The following is a 16,894-nucleotide window of genomic DNA, read 5'->3' on the forward strand; positions in this document are numbered from 1 at the left end:
AAACAAAACAAAACTTCTGCTACATTGAAACCACTGAGATTTCTAGGTTGTTAGCCTATCCTAATACCATACTCTACCTTCTTTTCCCTCTTTCTTCTGACAATCTGTCTCTTCTTTACCCCCTTCTTGTCTCTTCCTCTTACTACCTATCTCTTTCTTTTTCCCCTTTATTTTCATTCCATTGCTCACCTAACTGGAAATGATAAGAAGTATAATTTTTATATTCCGTATTCTTAATCTAATCCTTTAGGAGCCCTAGTGGCACATGGTTAAGGGCTTGGATGCTAATCGAAAGGTTGGCTATTGAAACCCCCCCTCTGCTCCTTGGGAGAAAGACGTGGCAGTCTGCTTCCGTAAAGATTGTTGTTGTTGTTGCATGCCGTGGAGTTGATTCTGACTCATAATGACCCTATAGGACAGAGCAGAACTACCCCATAGTGTTTCCAAGGCTGTAATCTTTCTACTCCGTCCTACAGGGTTGCTCCGACTTGGAATCGAATCAATAGCATGGGCTGGGTTATTCTCAATCTAAAATATGGATAAATTCTTTTTAATGGGTAAATTTTTTCTTAAATTAAACACTTTATATTTCTCTCTTAAAAATCAGCTTTCACTTATGTAAAAAAAGCTACGCTTTGAAAACCTTACTGTGTTATATAAACATATGGTGTTACTGTTGTGTACAGGCCTTCATTTGATTTTCTTGTGTGGTTTAGTGGCCATCAGGAAAAGTGAAAACAAACATAAACCATCCCTGAACACCATACAACGGCCACGCAGCTCAGAAAAACCAGAGCTCTCTCTGGAGCAGGCTCTGAACAGGAAGTCAGCTACAGCATAATTAGTCACTGGGTTTTCATTAGTAACCTTGTTAAAGAAGACCAGCCGAGCTGGAGCATCCAGAAGACTATTCGAGACTACAGGACATTTGAAGTTACCAAAAGAACAACTCATTTTCATGCACACATTCATGACATACTGTTGAGACTTGAGGTCACCCCCACCACCCCGCAAAGTTGTTTCAGGCAATGAAAGTCACTTTAGACACAAAGGAGCAGAGAACGAAGGAACAGGAAAATGCAATTGTAATCATGCAGAGCAAAACACAACAGATGTGTGCTTAAAAAATCAACAAGCTCTGATTTCAAATAAAAACATGGTCTACCAGGTAAACATGGCTTGCACTTTTAAGCCATTTCACAACGCCCACGGAGAGAAGTGCTGAGGGTTTTACACATAACCAAGTCTACAGAGATGATCTGGTGCAGGGAGGAGAGGAAAAATATATCACAGTTACATGAGCAAAAGATGACATGCAAAGGGAGAATGAGCCAATCAGAGAATTCTGAAGGTCACTTACTGCCTGCTTTTGCTCTTCCTCCTAGAGGTGTTGAAGATAACAAAACAAAACAAAACAAAAGGCAAAGGGAGAAAGGAGAGAAATTAATGCCCATAATCACAAACATTTGTCAGAAATGATAGAAGAATTGGGAAAACCAGGCCATGCCCAGTGGTTCAGAGATCAAAGGCCCCACCATCATAAGAGCAAGAGGAGGACAAAGCAAACGGTAGGCATCCGCCCATCCAATTAAGTGTTAACTTCTGGAGTTGGAAGGAACCTTAGAAACTATCTAGTCCAACTTCCTCATTTATAGATAAAAGAGGCCTAACCAAAAACCAAACCAAACCCACTGCCGTTGAGTCAATTCTGACTCATAGTGACCGTATAAGACAGAGTAAAACTACCCCATAGAGTTTCCAAGGAGTGCCTGGTGGATTCGAACTGGTGACCTTATGGTTAGAATGCATAGCTCTACGCCACCAGGGTTTCTAAAACAGGCCTCCAAAAAAAACCAAACCCAGTGCCGTCGAGTCGATTCCGACTCATAGCGACCCTATAGGACAGAGGAGAACTGTCCATTAGAGTTTCCAAGGAGCGCCTGGTGGATTTGAACTGCCGACCCTTTGGTTAGCAGTGGTAGCACTTAACCACTACGCCACCAGGGTTTCCAAAACAGGTCTAGAGAGCCTGAATTGACCAAGAATGTATAACCTTTCAAGGTAAACTGAAAGAAGCAGCTCAATTGTGATTCAAAATCCCAATAATCATTCTTCAGGTATGCCTCTCTAGGCCAGGGGTCTCAGAGTGTGAGACACAGACCAGCAGCATAAATATCAATTGGAAACTTGTCAGAGATGTAAATTTTTGGGTCCCACCCCAGACTCTAGGGGTTGGGCCCACACTCTGTGTTTAACAAGCCTCCCAGGTGATTCTGACGCAGACTAGTTTGAGAACCACTGCTCTCAGAACTTCTGAACCTGCAATTCTATTGATCAGTCTTCCCTGACTTAGTTGCCTCCCCCTACTATACGTGTTGGAACTGCATCACCCTCCACTTGATTTCAGGATGCTTTGCTGTTTTTTTTCAAGGACGCACATGCATGTCCACTTTCCCTGATAAACTGGAAACTGCTCCAGGGCCCTGAGAGATCTTAAAAAAAATTCTCCACCTCAGTTTTTCATTAATTCGCCACAGCTTTATTTAGTACTTCTTACGTATAAGGCACTGGAACCATAAAGATAAATGAGATGTGTCTCTGCTTTCTAGAATCTTAACCTGGGCACTTGCTGACCATCAGCTGACTGGCCAAATCAACGTACCGCCAGGGCATGGGAGAAAGAAGCACCAGGATGATGAGATGAACATTCTGGAGCTACTCTGTCTTTTAATGGGTCTCTCTGCTTCCTCTTTCTGTGCCTCATCATGGGTAACTGTGGTCAGGGTGCCTCAGCTCTTTGCCCCAAATACACAGATCTAAAAACGGTTGCAACGGCCCTACTTAAATTGCACCCATCCGCTCAGGCAATCTTTACTGCTCATGTGTCTAGGAAGTCTCAGGGATAGATAAGTGCTTCTACTTTCACACAGTCTGCTGATCTGGGTGCAATGATGAGAACGACTGCAGCAAAGCAAAGGAATTACAAAAGGGAGAGGGTGAGTAAAAACTTGGAGAAAATGATTTTTATTTCTGAAAGGGAGAGTCCCGGGTGAGAAATTAAATAGGCACCAAGAACTCTCTTGAGCAGACTCCAGCTCAGAGCAGGAAGATGCTCTTCGCAATCAAAACCAGCTGCTAGATACCTGATCACAGGAGCCCAGGCAGAGGGCCCTGGGCATTAGCCAGAGTCGAATCAGAACGGGTTAGAGTACTGTGCTGGGACGGATCTCCCGTCTCAGCTAACTTCCCTGTGGGGCACTGTTCTTCCACTCACAGGCAAGGCCAACAGCCACAGGAGAGTTAGTAACAATCAAAACATGTGTTCTTATTGCTGGCTCTCAGTGTTGAAATGGAGATGAAATGGTGGGGGAGGAATGCAGCAATTCTGACAGGCTGAAATAGCATCTGAGGGCAAAAGACCGGTATATAATTTCTTAGGACTGTTTCTAAGGCACCTTCCCATTTTCGCTGTTCATCCCAGGTTTGGTATTGGAGATAGGATTGTTTTGGTTCACAAAGCAGGGGAGTTTCAGAAAGCAGTATTTCATGTCTGCACAATTGGTGACTCTGCTATATGTTGTCTGTCCAAAGCCATGAAATCATGATAATCTGTAGTGGACATGCGTGTCAGGCTAGGATGGGGATGGTGGACAGAACACCATTAGAGCATTAGAGGCCTCTTGTGTGCACTGGGAATTGGGAGAGGAAGGTGTTCTATAATTGGGATGGTGCTGTATGATTTAAACTCACAAAAGTTATTCATATAAAGCCTTTAAGGCTATGTCAATACAATAAACAGATCATATATAAGGTCTTGGAACCTCTGTGTTATCAGTTAGTCAGTTGGGGTCAATAAACATGGACTGATGACAAGGTACAGGCACAACTTGATTTAAAGGGGGTAATAATACCTTAATTATAACTTGCAAATCTAGAACTGCCTATGCTGCCTAAAAACATGTGAAACTCTTCCACATGGAAGGAGTTTGGTTAGGTGGCTAAAGTAATGGCATAGACACTGTGATCTTAAAAACGTACATTCTAACTAGGCAAACCTTTGCAAATGAGGTTAAAATTCAAATCTGCAGAATTCATCTGGTAAATGTATTTCAAAAGCAATACTGCAAAAATGGGAAATGAGGTAGAAAAATATTGGGAACGTGAATTAGAAACTGAAACACCAAAACCAATACATGACCATATCTAGATGAAATACGTCTGAGGCAGCGGTTATTTAGAGACTCACTGATGAGGAGAAAAATGTGAGGGGAAGATGCAGAAACACAGGTGCCTCAGTGTCAGTCTGCATTAAAAAACAAACCAAAACAGTAGGAAGGTCCTTGATACTCCTTGATGACAAGGATCGAGTCTTATTCACTATTATATGCCAAATACATAAACATGACACTTAGAAGCTCAATATTTTTTGTTAAATAAACATATGGTAATTTTATCCTGCTGTGTCCTTAAGACTTCTGCTGAATGAATTAATAAACAATGTGACACTTCATAAGCATGTGTCTTTAAATTATTGTTGTTTTCAGATAAATAAAGTACACGATATTTTACTGAAACAGCTGAATGAAAGAACTCCTTGTGAGATGGAAATTTACTGCATGATGCATTTTAATTTATGAATATCCCAGACCATGTGGTTTGATTGTCCATTTGACTAACTGCTTACAGCTGTTTTATGAGAGCATTAAATGCTAGCAGACCGAACAAACATCAATGAAAGTAGGACCGTCCTTTGAAATTAAAATTAGAATTCTAAAGAGTACTTTTTATTATGGGTTGGCACTTTTTTTAATAGTAGGAAAACATCTCTGAAACTTTAATAGAAGTCAATGGTTCAGCATGTAACTTAGCACACAACTTTCTAGGAATGCACATTAATACAAGTGAAGATTGTGTTGTGCTCCTTTTAGGACGCTAGGCACTGATGGCACGAGATTTTCAACTGTGAATTCTATCTAATGAATAAAACGACAACATTCCTGGGTTTGGTGTTTGCAAATTTTTCCTCCCAGTCTTGAATGGCCTCAGCCTGTCAGATGGATAAATGACAAGGCATTTAAGAACCTGGCAGGGGAGCCTTCAAAATAGCACTGCTGCAGGGTCCTCTTATTTTCCTGAAATTATAACTATAGGGAAACAGCTGGAAATATCAAGGAACTCAGGGGTTGGGGTCAGAGTTCCAGGCATTAGCTCATCTGCTTAGCTCGTGAACACAAGCATCGGTGGTGGTAGGAGCGCACGTGGGGCTCAGAGCCAGTAACTCTCAGGAATCCAACTGCTTACGCTGCCTAGGACGATCCAGCTGAAGGGAAAGCGAACAGTGTTCCTTTGGGGAAAGGCACTCTGGCTTCCCTTCGGTTTACAGAAACCTTTGCCTTTTACCAAAATTACCTTGGACCACCTTCCCATCTGTGTTTGGGTAATGTTTGAGAGCGTCACTCTGAATGGGAGGTTTGATACAGGGAAGGGCTGGGCGGATCCCCCTATTATCTCCTGTCCAGCAGGTGGACTACTTTCCACAAAAGCAAGCCTTTTAAAGCCTCACATAGCTCCAGATGTTACAAGGGCCAACTATGTTTAAGTGCATCGCTGTGTTTTTGAGTGGGTGGTTGGGTTGCTTAGCTGGATACCTGGCAATTATTACAGGGATTTGGGCCAAATTTTATGCATAAGGTTGTCTTTCAAACAAGACCCATTTAAGACATAAAATATTTCTCAGGAGAAATCCTGCTAACAAGGTTAATGCAGAAACACGTCCATGCAAACCAACCCAAACAGCCAGGACCAAAGCTAGAAAAAACTCAGATCAGGACTAAAAGATGTTAATTGTCTTGAGCAAGTAAAAGTCAGTTTAACACACAAACATTACATTTATCAGGTTGCTAGTACTCACTAGCATCACCATTAAGGCACTGTTTTAGAGTGGAAAAGCTGAACAGTCTACAAGCTGATATTTCCTTGGGCTACCACTCCTTGTCCAGACCCTTGTGGCCTGGGGTAGGATGATTATATTACAACCAAAACCCAACCACTGCCTTCAAGTCAATTCTGACTCACAGCAACCCAATAGGACAAAGCAGAGCTGACCCACAGGGTTTCCAAGGCTGTAATCTTTACGAAAGCAGGAAAAAAAAAAAACAAAAAACAAAAAACCATTGCTGTCAAGTTGATTCAGACTCATAGTGACCCTATAAGACAGAGGAGAACTGCCCCATAGGGTTCCCAAGGAGCACCTGGTGGATTCGAACTGCTGACCTTTTGGTTAGCAGTCATAGCTCTTAACCACTATGCCACCAGTGTTTCCTATGGAAGCAGACTGCCATATATTTCTCCTGTGGAACAGCTAGTGGGTTCTAACTACCGACTTTTCGGTTAGCAGCTGAACACTTAACCACTGTGCCACCAAGCCTTCATGATTATGTTAGTCTCCTATTATCCTTTAGTTTCTTCCCTTTCTAACCCATTCTGCACAATTCCCTAAACTATTGTTTTCAAAACCTTCAATGACTCTCCTTTATCACAGGATTAAATTCACCCACCTCAGCCTGGTTTTTGAGGCACTCCACACTTACTCTGTCAAACTACAAAATACAGTGGTTTTAAAGCATAGACAGACAGGACCTTAGGAGCTAACAGCATAAGCAAATGTGCTCTGAAAATACAAAGAAACTCAGGGGCTGGGGTTAGAGTTCCAGGCATTAGCTCGTTTTGCTTAGCTCTTGAATACAAATGTCAGCAGTGGTATCACAGCTGAATAAATATTTCTGTTCAGTGCCCAATAAATTGGTCCAGGAGGGAGTATTTAAATGCCAAGTATGCTATTCTACACTCTGGGGTCTGTTGATAGCTGCCACTGAGTTGGCCCCTGGCTCATGGTGACCCCATGCACCAGGGAACAAAATGCTTCCTGGTCCTGCATCATCCCCATGATCATGTGTGGATCAAACCATCGTGATCCATAGGGTTTTCACTGGCTGATTCTTGGAAGTCGATTGCCAACCTTTCTTTCTAGTCTGTCTTAGTCTGGAAGCTACACTAAAACCTGTTCAGCATCATAAAACAAAACCAAAACCTACTGCTTGTCAAGTCGATTCTGACTCATAGCGACCCTATAGGACAGAGTAGAAATGCCCCATATGGTTTTCAAGGCTGTAAATCTTCATGGAAGCAGACTGCCACACCTTTCTCCCACTCTGCTGACCTTTCAGTTAGCAGCCGAGTGCTTAACCACTGTGCCACCAGGGCTCTTCTTCAGCATTACATCATCACGTAAACCACCACTGACAGTTAGATGCGTGGGGGCTGCACATGAGGTACAGTGACGAGCATCGAACCCTAGTCTCCTACATGGAAGGCAAGAATTCTACACTGAGCCACCAAGGCCATCTATTCTGGGTTCTAGGGATTATAATAAAATTTTCAACAAAAAAAAGATACTAAGACATGATTCATTCAGGACCCCAATATAGCAATAATAGTAGGCCATATGAATGAATAAAAATGTTTATTAATAGAGTATTAATTAGGTATGTATAAGTGAATACTATAGAGCCCTAGTGGTGCAGTGGTTAAGAACTACAGCGACTAACCAAAAGGTTGGCAGTTCAAATCCACAAGTCCCTCCTTGGAAACCCTACGGGGCAGTTCTGTTCTGCCCTATAGGGTTGCTATGAGTCTGAATTGACTTAATGGCAATGGGTCTTTGTTTTTTTGGTTGGAGCTAATATGTTATTTTATTTCTAATATAAAGTCATTGATTAGAATTAGTTGAGATGGGGCTTGGTTTGATAAGGCTGGTTTGCCTCTGTACTACTTACTAAAATAGGAGACTTAATATTTGTCAGGAATTTAGGTAGAATATTTGAAAACTTGTCTTAATAAAAACTAAGTAGTTGAGAAATATTATTCACTTATATTTAGCTAATTAATATCCTATCAATAAACATTCTTATTTACTCATACGGTCTACTATGCCAAAAATGACAAATTGAAGGGGAATGGTGTTGCATTCATCATCCAAAAGAACATTTCCAAATCTATCCTGAAGTACAATCCTGTCAGTGATAGGATAATATCCATACGCCTACAAAGAAGACCAGTTAATACGACTACTATTCAAATTTACACATCAATGACAAAGGCCAAAGATGAACAAACTGAAGATTTTTACCAACTTCTGCAGTCTAAAAATGTTCGAACGTGCAATCAGGATGCATTGATAATTACTGGTGATTGGAATGTGAAAGTTGGAAACAAAGAAGGATCAGTAGTTAGAAAATGCGGCCTTGATGATAAAAACAATGCCGGACATTGCATGATAGAAGTTTGCAAGACCAACCACTTCTTCATTGCAAATACCTTTTTTTCAACAACATAAATGGTGACTATACACGTGGACCTCGCCAGATGGAATACACAGGAATCAAATTGACTACATCTGTGGAAAGAGATAATGGAAAAGCTCAGTAACATCAGTCAGAACAAGGCCAGGGGCTGACTTCAGAACAGACCATCAATTGCTCATACGCAAGTTCAAGTTGAAGCTGAAGAAAATTAGAACAAGTCCACAAGGGCCAAAGTATGACAGAGAGCCAAAGTATGACCTTGACCTTGAGTATATACCACCTAAATTTAGAGACCATCTCAAGAACAGATTTGATGCACTGAAAACCAATGACCGAAGACCAGATGAGTTGTGAGATGACATCAAGGACATCACACATGAAAAAAACAAGAGGTCATTAAAAAGACAGGAAAGAAAGAAAAGACCAAAATGGATGTCAGAAGAGACTTTGAATGTTGCCCCTGAATGCTGAGTAGCTGCAGTGAAAGGAAGAAATGACGAAGTGAAAGAGCTGAACAGAAGATTTCAACATGAAGCTCAAGAACACAAAGTATTATAATGACATGTGCAAAAAGCTGGAGAAAAACCAAAAGGGTATTTCTCAAGCTGAAAGAAATGAAGAAAAAATTCAAGCCTCAAGTTGCAATAGTGAAAGTTTCTACGGGCAAAGTACTGAATGATGCAGGAAGCATCGAAAGAAATGGAAGGAATACACAGAGTCATTGTACGAAAAAGAAATGGTCAACGTTTAGTCATTTCAAGAGGTGGCATAAGATCAAGAACCGATGATGCTGTTAATGAAGAAGTCCAAGCTGCACTGATGACACTGGCTAAAAACACGGCTCCGTGAATCCACAATACCAAATGAGATGTTTCAACAAACGAATGCAGGGCAGGAAGTACTCACTCATCTATGCCAAGAAATTTAGAAGGTAGCTACCTGGCCAACTGACTGGAAGAGATCCATATTTATGCCTAGTCCAAAAAAAGGTGATCCAACCGAATGTGGAAGTTATCGAACAATATCATTAGTATCACATACAAGTAAAATTTTGCCGAAGATCATTCGAGAGCAGTTGCAGCAGTACATTGACAGGGAACTGCCAGAAATTCAAGCCGTATTCAGAAGAGGGTGTGGAACAAGGGATATCACTGTTGATGTCAGATGGATCCGGGATAAAAGCAGAGAGTATCAGAAGGATGTTTACCTGTATTTTATTGACTATGCAAAGGCATTTGACTGTGTGGATCATAACAAATTATGGAAAACATTTTGAAGAATGGGAATTCCAGAACACCTAATTGTGCTCATGAGGAACTTGTATATTGATCAAGAGGAAGTTGTTCGAACAGAACAAGGAGATACTGCATGGTTTAAAGTCAGAAAAGGTGTACGTCAGGGTTGTATCCTTTCACCATACTTATTCAATCTGTATGCTGAGCAAATAACCCGAGAAGATGAACTACATGAAGAAGATTGGGGCATCAGGAATGGAAGAAGATTCATTAACAACCCGCAATATGTAGATGCCACAACCTCGCCTGCTGAAAGTGAAAAGGACTTGACGCACTTACTGATGAAGATCAAAGACCACAGCCTTCGTATGGATTACACCTCAACATAAAGAAAACTAAAATCCTTACAATTGGACCAACAAGCAACATCATGATAAATGGAGAAAAGACTGAAGTCGTCAAGGATTTCATTTTAGTTGGATCCACAATCAACATCCATGGAAGCAGCAGTCAAGAAATCAAACAACGCACTGCATTGGGCAAATCTGCAGCAAAAGACCTCTTTAAATTGTTAAAAAGCAAAGATGTCACTTTAAAGACTAAGGTGTGCCTGACCCAAGCCATGGTTTTCAATCGCCTCATGTGCATGTGAAAGCTGGGGAATGAATAAGGAAGACTGAAGAAGAACTGACACCTTTGAATATGTTGCTGGCCAAGAATACTGACTGTACCATGGACTGCCAAAAGAACCAACAAATCTGTCTTGGAAGAAGTACAGCCAGAATGCTCCTTAGAAGCGAGAATGGCAAAACTTCATCTCACATATTGTGGATGTGTTATCAGGACAGATCAGTCCCTGTAGAAGGATATCATGCTTGGTAGAGGGTCAGCAAAAAGGAGGAAGGCCCTTAATGAGGTGGATTGACACTGTGGCTGCAGCATAACAAATGTCATGAGGATGGTGCAGGACCAGGCAATGTTTTGTTCTGTTGCACATGAGGTCGCTATGAGTCGGAACCTACTCAACGCCACCTAACAGCAACAATTTATTCATGACATCAACTATCTCAGAATATTATCCCATTTCCAGTTACTAATTTTTTATAATCAGGCTTTCCCTTAATTTAGATTAGGCTACATTTATGGAGGTTATCTAGGCAGTGATAGTCAAGGCTTTAGTCTCGTCGTGTTTCGACACCCCATGGGAGGCAGAAGTGGAGGTTGCTGTGGAAAATGAGTAAGAAAAGCTGAGAGGGTGGGGGAAGGAGAGCTGAAAGTGGGCACCAGACTTACCTTCAGTAACTTCATTAGCCCTTCTAGCTGAACCATCAGCTCCCGCCTGCTCTCCTGCAGTGCCGACATTCTCTGCTCCAGTTCGTCCTTCCTTTGCCTGTCAGGAAGGGAAGGCCCATCAGAAATGACACGCTGAAAATAAAGGGACCCTCAAAGAAGGGTCTAAGGCCAAGTGAAATGGGTTTTAGACCTGGTTCTGCTACTTAGCAGTTCTGAGGTACAGTCTGGTACCTCATTTCTTTTTGGTACCTCATCTATAAAATGGGGATAACATCTATTTTGCCTATTTTTCTGTCCTGTTGTAAGAATAATACGTAAAAATGCTCTGGAAAGTATACATTGGAATAAAGAAAAATATTGTTAATATTACAATTAAGTGATTTTTTTTTTCATTATTCCTCTTCAGAAAGTCAAATAGCTCATTTAGAAAGATACATAAAACTTGTTTAAATTTAATAGTGGGAAAAGTATATGAAAACTGCTCAGGAAAGCAGGGTTCAGTGGTCAACACTTCCAGCACCAGACATCAGGTTCAGTGTGAATGACAGGGATCAGGGTGACTCTTTGTCTAAGAGAATTCACGTTTATCCGAGGAAAGATTTTGCGGCATCAATTCTAGCTTAACATGTCCAAAACCAGACGGATTTTCTCCCTCAAATGCTCCTCCCTCCCAATTTGCCAGTCTGTCACTTTTTCTTTAAGTTACCATGGCTGAAAAACTCAGTGTTCTCTGATACTTTCTTCTTCATATCCTGTATTCAATCAGTCACTCAATTCCCATGATTCTTTTTTGAAAATTGATGTCCCTATCGTTCTCTTTTCACTTCTCTCACTTTATCCAGATGCTCCTTATCTCACACGTGGTATAGTGTCTTAGTTTAATTAATCCAGATTTCATCTGCTGTGGTGAGGAAAAACACGGTGGAACATAAATCCACAGACCTGAGGCCTAATCCTGGCCCGATTATTCACTAAGTATGCAGCCTTGGACAAGTGACTTAATATCTTGAGCCTCATTTTTCTCTTTTCTAAAATGGGACTAATAAAACAACAATAGCAATATGTCAAAGGAATATTTTGAGGATCCAATGAGATAACAGACATGAAAGTGTTCTGTGTTCATGTCATCATCCTATGTAATAACCTCAATAGTTCCTAGCATCACTGACTCCTGTCCTGCAGGGCCTAGACTTACGCTGTCCAATCAGCAGCCAGTAGCCACACGTGGCCATCAAGCACTTGAAATGTAACTAGTCTGAACTCATATGCGCTGCAAGTGTAAAATACATGTTAGATTTTGAAGCCTTAGAATGAAAGAAGGAATGTAAAATATCTCATTAATAATCTTTAAAGTATCAATTACATGTTGAAATATTTTGTATATATTACGTTAAATAAAATATATTGTTTAAAATTAATGACACCCATTTCTTCTTTTAGTTTTTCAATGTGGCTATTAGAAAAATTTAAATTACATACGGGGCTCACATTGTGTTTCTATTGGAGAATGCTGCTCTAGACTCCACCCATCTTCCTATCCTTAGTGCCTCCTACTGCCTTCCATGTCTGAAACTTCAGTCGATGGTTCACTTTTCCCTAAATAGACTCCATCATTTCACAACTCATAGCTATTCCCACTTCTCTCCAAGATCTTATCCATTCCCTGATGTTCATCCCAAACATCATTCTTTTTAGGAAGCTGCTCCTGATTCCTTCAGTAGGTACCAGGTCCCTCCTAATTAATCACAATAGCATTTTGTGCTTCTCTGGGGCACTTAACTTATTTTACCTTGCATTGCTGTCACTCCTCCTATGATGCAAAATCCTTGAGTTCAGGGGATAAGGCTTATACATCTTTTTATGTAGTGAAGGGTTAAAAGAATACCATTCATTCAGTATGTGCTCAAGTAACATATAGTGAACTTAACGAAATCCTTATCATTTGAAACCCTCCAAGGATTTCTTGGAAACCCTGGTGGTGTAATGGTTCAGTGCTATGGCTGCTAACCAAAAGGTCAGCAGTTCGAATCTGTCAGGTGCTCCTTGGAAACACTATGGGCCAGTTCTACTCTGTCCTATAGGGTCACTATGAGTCAGAATCGACTCAATAGCAGTGGGTTTGGTTTGGTTTTGGAAAGGTTTCCTATGACCTGTTACTTAATGGAAACCCTGGTGGTGTAGTGGTTAAGAGCTACGGCTGCTAACCAAAAGGTCGGCAGTTCAAATCCACCAGGTGCTCCCTGGAAACCCTACGGGGCAGTTCTACTCTGTCCTATAGGGTTGCTATGAGTTGGAACTGACTCGATGGCAATGTGTTTTTATCACTTAATGCTCTCCAGAATCTAGTCTCAATTACCTAACTAACTTTACTTCTTATTACTGGGAATCTAAAGAATAATTCAATGATTGAAAACGAGTTCTTAGTATCAAGTTTCTTTCCCCTCTTTGAAATATACCATACACATTTGGGAAATCATGCTGAGCTCCCAACTCCACTTCCAATCTGAAGTGCTTTGTCCTAAACCCCACCCAAACCATACGTATCATTCGTGGCCTGGCTTAATTTCTACCATCTCCATGGGTCTAATTGCTCCCAGCCTATATATATTTCCCTACTCAGATTTCTTATAACATAATACCCATCTTGCTTATTTACCATTATATAGTTTTTTTTTTTTTTAGTATAAGTTAACTATCTACTAAATTATTTTTATGTTTTGTTTCCAAAACTAGATTATAAGGATGGGATCTTTGTCAACACCTTTTCTAGGAACCTTCCTTCCCTGAATCCCTGAGCCTGGATGTGGCACTCTTTCCCTGTGCTGTGTGTGACCATATAATTACAATACAAGGTGAAAATGAATGAGCTACACCTACACACAAAAACAGGGAAGGGCCCTGAAGAGTAATACTGACGGAGGAGGGGCGGGGGTAGGTCCCAGAAGACTACATATAACATATCTATAAATCTCAAAAAATAAAAAAAAGCAAAACTAAGCACTTTATTATACAGGAACACATCTATCCGTGGCAATACTGCTGAAAAGGCAAGAGGGTGATCAACCAGATTCTGAACAGAGATTAATGCTGTGGAGGAGGCAGATGCAGGGAGATGGCGTAGGGGAGGGGCGCTTACATATCTGACATAAGAGTTCTCAAGTTGGGCGTGGGCTTGTGGGTGTTCACTTTATTATTATGCTTCATATCCTACACACTTGTCACATATATTATTGTAAAAACATACTATTAAAAATAATAATAAAGGGGGAACAGACAACCCTGGTGGGCAGAATTCATAACTACTAGTTGTATAGATGGAACTCAACATCCTGCTTTGTAACACTAGCAGTTCCTGGACCCATATACATTGGTCAAACCCAGAAGAAAGTCAAATATGTACAAATGAATCTCATCCTTTACATGTCTTTATTTTTTTATGTTAATAAAATTAAATTTAATGTTTATGAAGGAAGGAGGGAAAAGGGATGGTTATATGGTAATAAAGAGGAATAAATAAATCATTAAAATATAGAGGGTATGAAATAAGGATATAATTTTACTTTTTATTCCTATATAGAAAGCCAATTATTCCAATACAATTAATCCCATTGATTATAAATCTATGTGTATTACATATCAAGGAAACCCTGGTGGCGTAGTGGTTCAGTCTACGGCTGCTTAGCCAAAGGGTCGGCAGTTTGAATCTGCCAGGCGCTCCTTAGAAACTCTATGGGACAGTTCTACTCTGTCCTATAGGGTCGCTGTGAGTTGGAATCGACTCGACGGCATTGGGTTTGGTTTTTGGTTTTGGTATTACATATCAAATACAAATATATGCATGTATTTGTTTCTGGGCTCTATTCTATCCTACTAAACCATTTGTCTGTTGTTCAATAATATACTTTAAACTTTTCTGTAGCTTTAGAATCATTCTTTATGTCTAGTAGGGCGAGTATCCCATACTTTACTCTTCTGCAGAACGGCTTAGATTATTTATGGCTCTTTATAATGCTATATAAAATAATAGTTTGTCAGATTCCACCAAAACCAAGTCCTCTTGGGGTTTTGACTGGAATTGTACCCAATTTATAGATCACTGGAGAACAATGAATGGTTTTAAAATATTGAGTTTTCCATGTGTGTGGGTTAAAGATGAAAGAAATCAAATAGTTTTGGCTGCCTAGGTTTTCTATTTCCTCTTGAGTAAGTCGTCTATCTTTTCTTCTATCTTGTCCATTGATAAAGTTAAATAATTAACTTCATAAAGGCACTGTACATTATTGTTTGATGTATTCTCAGATACCTAATTTTTTTTTTTTAGTATGAGTGGGATCTTTCTTTTCTTAACTTTAATGTAGGTGAATTTACCAATTTCTTCTTTTATGGTTAGCAACTCTGAAATGTTATTTCTACTCCAAAACTCTAAAAAATTCTCTTACATTTTCTTCTTGAAGTTTTGTCTTTTAAGTTTAATCCATCTGGTGTGTTGGTGAGGTAGAGAGCCAATATGCTTTTTCCACACACATAGTCAGTTGTTCCAGCAAATTTATTAAATAGTCTCTCCTTTCTTCAGCTGCTTTCGAGATCAAATTCTTTCTGATTTCTCAGGCTTTAGATGCTCCTTGGACTTAAATTCCTGCTTCTTGCTGCCTTATGTGATATCTTAGTCATCTAGTACTGCTATAAGAGAGGTACTACAAGTGGATGACTTTAACAAAGAGAAATTTATTTATACACAGTAAAGTAGGCTGAAAGTCCAAATTCAGGGTCTCAGCTTTGTCTCTCAGTCGGCCTTGTCATCAGGGAGGGCTTTCTTTGTTGGCCGGTCTTCCTCCGGACTAGGAGCTTCTCCACGCAGGGATCTCATGGATCCAAAAGATGCACTTTGCTCCGGGTATTGCTTTCTTGGTGGTATGAGGTCCCTCTTCTCTGTTAGCTTCCCTTTCCTTTTATCTCTTGAGAGATAAAAGGTGGTACAGGCCACACCCCAGGGAAACTCCCTTTATACAGGATCATGGCTGTGACCTGGGAAGGGTGTTACACTCCTCTAATTCTCTTTAACATAAAATTACAATTGCTAAATGGAGGACAACCACAGAATTCTGGGAATCATGGCCTAACCAAGTTGATACACACATTTCTTGGGGGGCATAATTCAATCCATGACATGTGACATCCTAGATTCAGCCCTTTGCCTTCAAAATCTATGCTATATTTCAGATCCTTCCAGCTTAACTGAGCATTTTTAGCAATTCCAGTTCCAGCAACAGACTCGAGTACGGTAAGTTTTTCGCTTTCCTAGATGTAAAAATAGTCACTTGTGCCTGAGCCAAGGTGAGAAAGAAAACAGGTGTATCTTATGCTAAGAGCCTAGAGGTATATTTTGCCCGAGTCAGCAGCATTTGTTTCCCATCCTTCCTAGCATAACACCAACTGGACTAATATCTCTACTATGTGACAGTGGCCCACAGACCAACCAAACTCTCAGCCCAACTAAGTTTAGAAACAAAAATGAATTTTCAGGGGAATGGGAATCTCTATTCCTCTAATGATTTTCATCTGCACAGTTTAAATTCTTTATGACTTATTTACTGATGATAGAAATCCAAACAGTAGGGACACCTCTGGAAGAACAATAATCTCCATTTCTAGGAAAAGAAATCATAGTTAAGCGGCTAAATGACCTAAGCCAAAGGAAGAGCCAAAACAGGTATTTAGTTGTGGAGAATCCCAGAAGACAGCACACTACACATGATCAACTGTGGAATGTCAAATGCTACAACGTAAGGGAAAAAACTTTCTATTCAGAAATCTAGAGGTCTGGTGAGAATAGGCAACAAGTCACAAAACTTAGTTTCCAAAATGTCTTTACTTACAGAAGAGTACACACACAAGTCTCTAAGACTGATGGAAATTAAGGTCCTAATCACTTTGATTCGATCAGTCTCATGTTACGCTCTTCTGGGAAGAATTCCCCATTCCCTCCAAAACTGCACTGAAATG

The 16,894-nt window shown here is 40.4% G+C and overlaps 1 protein-coding gene and 1 long non-coding RNA gene across 16 annotated transcripts in view; one reads left to right on the forward strand and one right to left on the reverse strand.

Moving 5' to 3' along the window:
• DTNB (dystrobrevin beta) overlaps positions 1–16,894 on the reverse strand; it is a 422,608-nt gene that overhangs the window by 40,663 nt on the left and 365,051 nt on the right. For 12 of the 14 annotated variants that reach the window (XM_049903708.1, XM_049903702.1, XM_049903705.1 and 9 more), the window contains 2 exons: positions 10,892–10,988; positions 1,361–1,381 (listed from right to left, as the gene is read on the reverse strand). In XM_049903708.1, coding sequence (XP_049759665.1) covers positions 1,361–1,381; positions 10,892–10,988 — 118 coding nt within the window. The remainder of the gene's footprint in view (positions 1–1,360; positions 1,382–10,891; positions 10,989–16,894) is intronic. The other 2 variants (XM_049903707.1, XM_049903701.1) reach the window with 1 other exon arrangement.
• Positions 2,889–16,894, forward strand: part of LOC126086894 (uncharacterized) — a 53,618-nt gene continuing 39,612 nt past the window's right edge. For both annotated transcript variants that reach the window (XR_007519621.1, XR_007519622.1), the window contains exon 1: positions 2,889–2,996. This is a non-coding gene — a long non-coding RNA (uncharacterized LOC126086894). The remainder of the gene's footprint in view (positions 2,997–16,894) is intronic.

The sequence above is a fragment of the Elephas maximus genome, chromosome 12 (genome assembly GCF_024166365.1).
Source record: "Elephas maximus indicus isolate mEleMax1 chromosome 12, mEleMax1 primary haplotype, whole genome shotgun sequence".
NCBI lineage: Eukaryota > Metazoa > Chordata > Mammalia > Proboscidea > Elephantidae > Elephas > Elephas maximus.